Genomic DNA, 9,628 nt, shown 5'->3' with positions numbered 1-9,628 from the left:
ACAAGAAGCGTTTCCAAGCTGTGATACTTGCCAAGGGGGGGCAGGGTGCCCAAACTTTTGCAGACAACATTTTTTTGTTTTCTGTTATTCTGAAAGTGTAAATGATGGAAATAAAATATTTCTTTTTGTGACATTTAATAAGAATTTCTAATCTGTCATTTGATGCCTTTTGGAGATATTTCTTGGCTTCTTTATGCACATTAATACAAATTTTTACCTGGGGTGCCCAAACTTTCAAGCCCCACTGTAGTAGTCCCTCATATAGGCCTGATGTCTGTTCCCGTCCTCTTCCTTCGTGTTGTTGTTCTAACCTCTGGTGGATTTCTATGGACTATGGTTACCTGGTCCTCAGATCTCTGCAGGGCAAATCCAGACCGCTAGCTAGACTATCTGTCCAATCTGAGGACTATGGTTACCTGGTCCTCAGATCTCTGCAGGGTAAATCCAGACAGCTAGCTAGATTATCTGTCCAATCTGAGGACTATGGTTACCTGGTCCTCAGATCTCTGCAGGGTAAATCCAGACAGCTAGCTGAACTATCTGTCCAATCGGAGTTGTCTTTTGCAGACCCTCCTCCAAAGCGCTGTGTAGGAAAGTCTGGCAATGCGAGACTATCGGGAAAGTGACTGCATGTGTCCACGACAATACAAGTGACATTGAGGCTGTGAGACCACTACATGTCAACAGCTGTCTGCGGACACGGTGCGTCCAAAGTGGGTGAACTGGGACTCCGTTAACGCTTAGTAATCAATTAACGAGGGTCAGAGCAGGTGTAATGGTTACCATGTTCACCGTCCTAGTGTAGTGTGTTGGGACAAAGCACACCTTAAAGCTAATGTCATTAGTTTTGCAGGTATTTGGTCGAAAAGAAATTATGTTTGACCTGATGATACATCCTTTGGAAAAGTTTGAAGAATATAAATGTGTAAACCAATTTTACTAGCAATCCATCTGATACATCTTGAAATATTTCACCCAAAATGAGAAATGGAAACCTCATGGTGGGGCTAGAGGAGAGGTCAGAAGATGTCCAAAGTCAGTAGGACTCCCCATCTGAGCACCACGAATGTCCGTGCAAAGGTTCATGGGAATCCACCCAGCAGATGTTGACATATTTAGTCTGGATCAAAATAGCACTCCAACTAACATGGCTAAAAATGATTTCTTTCTAAACTTTGGGGGCTCTGTGCCACTTTTCAGACTCGGCATAGAAGATCCCTGTGGGTTCCACAGTAGGATTTACAGATTTTTAAACTGGCACACTGAATCATGTCTTATGAGTTTTAATATTTGAATGAGTAATAGGGGGAATAAAGTGGCTTTGGTGCATCCCTACTACTTAGACACGTCAGTGCACTTTGAATCCTAATTGGCCAATAAACACCAAACTTTACTACTATGTAGTCAAGACGTTCCCAGTGAGTGAGTCTGTAAGACATTAACTTCACTACTCATCATATTTCTAGTGCTGTTACTAAAACTGTCACTGCTCTCCCAGCTGTCTGTAGCGTGGGATGATAGTAACACTGCTGTGTGTGTGGGGCAGCTCCTCACCGCTGGCGGTCTGACTTGTAAGTGGCTGTGAGTTCATCAAATAAGGTACTGTTCATCTCCATGAAGGCCTTCAGTACGTTGTACACCAGCGCCACGATGGCCCTGCGAGAAGGGAGCACACAGAGGGATCACAGTTCATCATCCAGCTTTACAGCACCTAGAAACCTTTACAGTTTTAGTCCATTTGTAGAGCAACTTGCAGGGTTTCATTTCTTTCACTCTTTTATTTATTATTTATTTTGGCTGTTCAATTCCAGCCTGGTCATCAAGTCCACACTTTTTCTACGTCGCTGGTCTCACTGCATGTGTCAATCTTAAGCAGATGGAGACACGGGACGTCCCACCCCTCACACAACAACTCCATGTGTGGCTGCTGGCTGTTGTCTCCTTATCCTTGCCTGTTCCCTAGTTCCCTCAGAGTTAGAAGTAGGGCCGGGTGCCGAGACCCGGGGCTTACACGGCCGTTTATCACCAATGTACTGGTGAAATAAGTCATTTTTATAAGTTACAGTTACATTTTTTAATAAATCATCTTAATTTGACCATATGGCCTTAGCAGTACACAAGCCTTTCTCAAGTGTCGCCCCTGTATGTTGTATTGTGCTCCTTTGTTTTATTTATTTTTTTTAAGTATGGGTTCAGGCACCATTTTATTGTCTTAGCACCGGTATCTGGAAGAAATCCAATCAATAGCCAACCCTAGTTATAAGATTGTAATCTAACTATGAATATGTGTTTCCAGCCTTATCAGTTGGTGGCCATATTTATTGTTGTTAGACTTGACCTGGCGCTCCCTTGTGTGCTTCCTTATCACGTGTCCAGTTTCTCCACTCTGAGGCTGACGTGCCTCGCAAAGGTCCAGTCCACTCTAGTGCATATACAAATATATGTTTTGGAAAAATTATTCAGGCGATGCCAACCTAAAAGTTTATTCTTTAAAAACTGTCAATTGTTGTTTCAGAATTGAAAATTAAATCATACATTTCATTTTCCAGTTTTCCCCCAAACTTTCCAGACCTACTAGAGTTGGAAACATGGACACAGGAAGCGAGGTTGCTGCAGCATTCCCTTTATTAAAATGATGAAATGGTCAATTTATAATAGAAGTGTAAACGATCCTGGCCATTCAGATAATAAATAAAACCCACACCCCTTTAGTGGTGCTTTCTCTCAGTGTCCCTAATTCTTACTGGCTTCAGGTGTGAGAGGAACAGGTCTTTTTTAATATTTAAATTTCATTTATACTTTTTACTGATCCCCAGTGTGGAAATTACAATTTAAAACATTGTTATCAAACCACAACTGTCCATGCTCACATCCCATTTCTTTAAATGAATACTGGGATGTGAACCATGTACACAGCTTCAAGTAGATTTACTTTTTAAGACTTTTGCTTTCTGTTTACAGTAAACAGTGTTGTGATCTTCGTGCGGACTTGAGGCTGAAACACAATCTTGAGAAAAACCGGAAAAACCAAGAAGAGCTGCTGATCAGCAGAAAGCCACAGACACCCCATGAGTTAGTGTGGGAACATAAAAGCATGGGGGAAGAGTTTGTCTTAACGTCACTCACGGGTTCCAGTGCTCTTTGGAGATCCTGTAGAGGCTGGCGAACATGATGGGCAGGATGACGCTGGAGTTCTCCTCGATCAGACTCATGATGTACTCGTTGTTCCAGTAGTACAGAGCTCGCTCTGCAACCTGGGACAAAGGAGACCAACACGGCAGTCAACACCAACTCAGCTGTGTTTCTGCACAAATCCAGAATCCTGTTTTTAACTCACATGTTCCCCTTCAATTTCAGAATAACTTTTTTTATATGCAGTAGCGTGTGTTCCTCTTGAACCAGACCTGTATATAAGACGATTGTGTTTGCTTTAAAGAATTGCTGCGTGGAAGAGCCAGACCCCACTCCGCAGCGCTGTGCAGGAAGGTCTGGCAAAGCGAGAACAGCCGCTCACTGACCTGGAAATGCGGGCTGGAGACACATCTGGAGATCTGTTTGAAGAGCGGCTCCTGGATCTTGACAAACTGTGTTGGTTCGATGACGTCCAGGATCTCCTCCAGCTCGCCTAGAAACATTACCTGCACCGCAGCACAGGAGTAAAACCTTAGTACCAACACACACACCAGAGCTTACACACAGTTCAGACTCAAAGAAATGCGCCTTACCTCTTTTTGACTGCAGGTTTTTGGCCAAAACTTCAGTAAGCCTCTGATGACCTGAGGACAAGGAAGAGACACATACCGATTCCTTAATGGGGGTTCTTCTCTCCAATTATTTGTTTTCACTTCAACTCCTCCTTTCACCTCAGTGAGGCGCTGTCTGCCCCCTTTCTGATCCACCTGAACCCCCAATAATCAGCTGGAGTGACAACGGTGTGGCAGGCAAAGTTACTGTGGCAGTAATTGATTAATCAACTTTGGCTGGCAAAGAAACGTCTGGAGTTGACAGAAAACAATTGATTCTGTGTTACAACTATTAACATTGGTAGCAGAGCCTCTTCCTGTTGGATTAGTGGATACTTACTGGTTCCGTTAATGTTGGGTCTTTCTCTAGGAACTGTACAATGCAATACGCCAACTGCAGGGAAATGGAGCGACATGTTAGAACACACTTTAGCCCTTTAGCTTAGCTTACAACAGCAACTCAGATATACCTCAATTTACGGCAGTATGACACACACGTAAAAACTCCTGCACCTGATTTTGCATTTATTCGCTGAGCAGAAACTCAAATGCCACAATGCTTTAGTTTTTCTATTATATTTGGAATATTTCCAGCGCTCTACCTTGCGGTCGGACAGCCCTTTACGAAGCCGTTCTCTCTGCGCTCATCTTTTGTGACTTTGGTGAAATAACATTTAAAATACCAAAGTCACACAATAACACTAATTAACTAATTGATGGAGGCGGCGTTAAAAGGAGGCTGGTGGCTTTGAAGAGAGCAGAGATAAGGGCTTCAGTCCCCCATCGTAAAAGGCTGTCTGACAGCAATGTAGAGCGCTGGAAATCGTCTAAATATATCTAAAATGCGTTAAGCTGCTGCCCTCGTCCACAGCAAGACACTGCGTAGCTTCTGTGTCGGTACTTCAGCCAGCGTGTCCAAACTCCAAATCTATAGGAAGTTTCAGTAGTTTTGTGGCCACTGTGTGAGAAATACTAGGATAGTCACCAGGAAGAAGAAACATATTTTACCTGTGCGTGGAAGAGGGACAGACTCCTGACAGTGTGGAGGGGGATCAACACTTTGACCAGAAACTGTTTATGCTCCGCTTTCAGCGGCAGAGCGAAACCATTGATTATACTAGGGGGGAGAGAGAGAGAGAGAGAGACAATATAAACATAAATTCAACATGAACACATGAAAGCGTTTCATTGTGACCCCGTGAAAGCAAGTGGAAGATCAATGAGCAGCTGACAGAAAGAAGAGGGTCCATACGGCCGACGGAGCCTGGAGGCGGGAGGAGAAATAAAGAGCTCACCTTCAGGGACACAGAGAACAGATGTGACGCCTCTTTAAAACTCCACAACGCCAAACTAACAACCACAGTCCTGCTCTAGGGTTCGTCTACGTTCTGATTCACTGGATTGTTTCAAAAAGAGCCTTGACAGATGGACAAGCTGAAAAACTGGACAAACCTGGTTTTTTTAGGAGTTAGTTTTGTAAATGTGCGTTTTGGTGTTATGTTTTTCGCCAGAACTGATTAGTTTGTTATTTGGGCTCGGTCTCTCTGTGACCTTACATTTTAAATTCCCATATTTGGCACCAAAAAAAATAAATAGAATAGGACTCCTCATATTCCGTTATCTGGTTTTGTGTCACTCCCGTGGAGCTGTGAGCTCCGGAAACAGAGCTACAGTGTGTCAACCCTTCGCAATAATAATATCTAATAATATAATTATAATCCATCGATCGAAGTTGCTGGAATTAGAAAAGTGAGTCACGCTTACATGAACGGAAACATTCATTAACAGAACTCAGTGTAGCTTCTTTTCAAGAGCTAGAACACAACACTTAAGAAAACTTAAGACTTTTTAAGACCCTGTGGAAACCCTGGTCTGGCCTAATCTTACATTGAAGAGATCATGGAGCTACTGTATATTTAAAGAGATTTCATTTTTTATTTCATTTTTTTTTTTTAAATCAAAAATATAAGCAAAATCTGTGAGCAGTCTGAGGACTAAACTGTCTGTTAGCGCAGGCTTTCTTTATGGATTAAAAAGATGGCTGGGCCGAGATGATTTATTTATTTCTTATCTACAAGTCAAACTCGGATATGGCTCCTTAAAAAAAAAAATCGGTACATTTTAACGCTCCGCTTTGAAGTTTTCATCATTTCTAATCAATCTCAGGCCAGTTGCTCAGGCTAAAAGCATCCGCTAACACAGGACAGGGTAACCGTGTGTCTGCACATACCTCCCCAGGATCTCCAGCAACTCAGCCACCCCGTTGAAGTGCTCCGTCTCATAAACAAAACTGCAGAGCAGACCGAGAGGGAGGCGCAGAAAAGAGGGGGACCAAAGAGAGGGGACAGAAAGGAGACAAATGAGCAAAGATGACACAACCAGATCATTTCTAGACTAACGTGTTGAATGAAGACTATAAATGGTCTATATTCTATTGGACTCCCCCCAGATTGTTTAGAATTGTTTCAAATGTAAGACAGAGGACGGCCAATTACTTCATGTTAGTAACGGGTGATATAAGTGATACTAAATAGGCCTCAATAGAGATTTTAATTACACTGCACTCGTGATAATGCATGTTGATGATGCAATCTTCCTGCGCAATTTAGAGCCGCGAGCTGCACCGCATCATCGTCATCTTGTCAATAGCAGAAAGTTTATACTTGGAACATTTTTTTGTTGTTGACCTATATGTGCCTTCCACTGCAAGAATCTTCTTTATCCATGACAAATTATTGTGCTTTCATTTTGCACTTCATTATGTTTTCATTTGAATGGACTTAAACTAAGTGTAGTGCCTTTCAGAAGCAAAGAAACCCAATACCCAAAAGCTTTTCCTTTGTGTCTGAAACTAGTGTACTTGAATTGCATTTATCTGCAACATTATCTTGTGTAACTACAGTTTTGCACAATAAATGTTCTCAAAACCACATTCTACGTTTCTTTCTCCTGAAAAAAATACATTTAGCAGTTTGGCTTCCCTTCAGGTCTATGTAACTAATTTATATATCGTGATACAGAAGATGCTGTTGCCAAAAGCCTCACCAAACCACCGGGCCAGATGGCCTGAAAGCCCGCTTACTTTTAAAAGTAGTCCCCAATTAAAAGGTGTTTTTAATTGTGGCTTTTTAACTCCCTCCTAGTTGCAGGTGTACCCACGTCGTGGAAATCTTCTGTAATAAGGCCCATACCAAAGACGCCTGGTGCAAGTAAGCCTGAAGATTTCCGACCCTTAGCTATCACATCCACATTACGTAAAACAATGAGAGTTCTGGTAGAACTCCTGACCTCTCAAGTGACCAGTGTGTTAGATCCGCTGCAGTTCGCTTATAGAAGTGGCAGAGGGACTGATGAAGCTGTGCGGGTCCTTCTAGACTCGATTTCAAAACGTCTTGCACTCCCTGACGGGCATGCTAGAGTCCTCTTCGTAGACTTTAGTGCCGCTTTTAATTCAATGAAGCCACACATTCTCCTGCAAAGACTAGCCAACATTAACATGGATAAGGGCCCGATTCTCTCCTGTTAAGGGTATGTGTACATTGCAATTTGTCAGGGCTGCCCACAAAGCAGCGTTCATTCCCCTTTGCTTTTCTCTCTATTCACAAATGAGTTCTCTATAAATAATAGCACCTTTAAATTGATCAAATACGCTGACGACATGGCCTTAGTAGGCCTCTTACAAAAACCTGACCCCCTTGACGAGGCCTCCTATTTAGCACACATAAAAGCCCTCGAAGCATGGTGCAATGATAGCGAGCTAGAGATCAATGTGGCAAAGATGGACAAATTACTCTTTTGCAAACAAGACGCACAACAACAGAGCCAGTCTACTTAAGGGCCCAGCAGTTGAAACTGTGGGAAATTTTACGTACCTAGGTACAGTTCTTGACAACTACCTGAGTTTTTCAGATAACACAGACTTTATTTTTAAGAAACGCCTCAGTCTCCTCAGAAGACCGAGCTGCCTGGGCGTCAGTGCTCAGATTACTGAGCCAGTATACACCACACACATTGGAAGTGTCTTAACCTTTCTGCTGGGTTTGGCCGTTTAAGCTGCAAACTCAAGAAGAAGCTTACAGGATAGTGTCAATGGCAGCAAAATAGGGGGAGAACCCCAAAACATCTGACCCCAATATACACTGACAGAATGAGGAAGAAAGCTAGGGAAATCACTGCAGATAGTACACCCCCTTTTTCCAGCCAGTTTGAGCTCCTGACAATCAAACTGAGCAGCTATTTTAATGAATTAAAGCATATGTATTATTTTATTCTATCCTATATATATCGTTATCTCAAGAGGCTGCAATGTATATCACAATATGGATTTAAGACCATATTGCCCATCCCTACTTCATGTCCTATGGTCCTGTGATGAGGTCCAGGAGATTTGGACCGGGATACATGATAACCTATGTGGGAATGCAGAGACCCAGGATCCATTCAGCCCAAGATCATTGGTTCTGGGAAATGAGTCAGTCCTAAGAGGGATAGGTGGAACATAAGAAGCCGGGTCCAGACTAGTTTAATAATAGCAAGACAGATTCTTTTATCAAAACTAAAACTAATTGCAGTACCAAACAGACATACACTCACCTATAGGATTATTAGGAACACCATCCTAATACTGTGTTTGACAGTTGCCTTCAGAACTGCCTTAATTCTACGTGGCATTGTTTTAACAAGGTGCTAACAGCATTCTTTAGAAATGTTGGCCCATATTGATAGGACAGCATCTTGCAGTTGATGGAGAGTTGGGGATGCAAATCCAGGGCACGAAGCCCGTTCACCACATCCCAAAGATGCTCTATGGGTTGAGCTGGTGACTGGGGGGGCCATTTTAGTACAGTGAACTCATTGTCATGTAAGAAACCAATTTGAAATGATCAAGCTTTGTGACATGATGCATTATCCTGCTGGAAGTACCTCAGAGGATGGGTACATGGTGGCCATAAAGGGATGGACATGGTCAGAAACAAGGCCAGGTGGCCGTGGCATTTAAACCATGCCCAATTGGCACTAAGGGGCCTAAAGTGTGCCAAGAAAACATCCCTAACACCATCCACCACACACCAGCCTGCACAGTGGTAACAAGGCATGATGGATCCATGTTCTCATTCTGTTTACGCCAAATTCTGACTCTACCATCTGAATGTCTCAACAGAAATCGAGAAACATAGACCAGGCAACATTTTTCCAGTCTTCAACTCTCCAATTTTGGTGAGCTCTTGCAAATTGTAGCCTCTTTTCCTATTTGTAGTGGAGATGAATGGTACCCGGTGGGTCTTCGCGTTGTAGCCCATCCGACTCAAGGTTGTGCGTGTTGTGGCTTCACAAATGCTTTGCGGATACCTGGTTGTAAGAGTGGTTATTTCAGTCAAAGTTGCTCTTCTATCAGCTTGAACGTCGCCCATTCTCCTCTGACCTCTAGCATCAACAAGGCTTTTCGCACAGGACTGCTCGCATACTGGATGTTTTCCCTTTTCACACCATTCTTTGTAAACCCTAGAAATGGTTGTGCGTGAAAATCCCAGTAACTGAGCAGATTGTGAAATAATCAGACCGACCCGTCTGGCACCAACAACCACGCCACGCTCAAAATTGCTTAATCCCCTTTTTCCCATTCTGACATTCAGTTTGGAGTTCAGGAGATTGTCTTGACCAGGACCCCACACCCCTAAATGCATTGAAGCAACTGCCATGTGATTGGTTGATTAGATAATTGCATCAATAAAAAAATTAACAGGTGTTCCTAATAATCCTTTAGGTGAGTGTATTTTGGCACCTATAGCTCATTGGTCATCACCTCAAGCCTGGAAACAATAGGCCTCCATGAAGAGAAGGGAGATTTTATACAGTCTGTGTTTAAAACTCACAGAAGAAAGTAG

At 42.9% G+C, this 9,628-nt stretch overlaps 1 protein-coding gene across 1 annotated transcript in view; it reads right to left on the bottom strand.

The window, feature by feature from the left end:
- ppp2r5eb (protein phosphatase 2, regulatory subunit B', epsilon isoform b) overlaps positions 1–9,628 on the bottom strand; it is a 46,671-nt gene that overhangs the window by 5,999 nt on the left and 31,044 nt on the right. Inside the window, 7 exon segments of the mRNA XM_032500638.1 lie at positions 1,555–1,656; positions 3,127–3,254; positions 3,519–3,638; positions 3,726–3,776; positions 4,084–4,137; positions 4,752–4,860; positions 5,974–6,033. Of these exon segments, the coding sequence (XP_032356529.1) occupies positions 1,555–1,656; positions 3,127–3,254; positions 3,519–3,638; positions 3,726–3,776; positions 4,084–4,137; positions 4,752–4,860; positions 5,974–6,033 (624 nt within the window).

This window comes from Etheostoma spectabile, chromosome 20, assembly GCF_008692095.1.
Source record: "Etheostoma spectabile isolate EspeVRDwgs_2016 chromosome 20, UIUC_Espe_1.0, whole genome shotgun sequence".
NCBI classification, from domain to species: Eukaryota; Metazoa; Chordata; class Actinopteri; order Perciformes; family Percidae; genus Etheostoma; species Etheostoma spectabile.
Note: the sequence above shows the minus strand (reverse complement) of the source record. Positions and strands in the feature narration are given on the sequence as shown.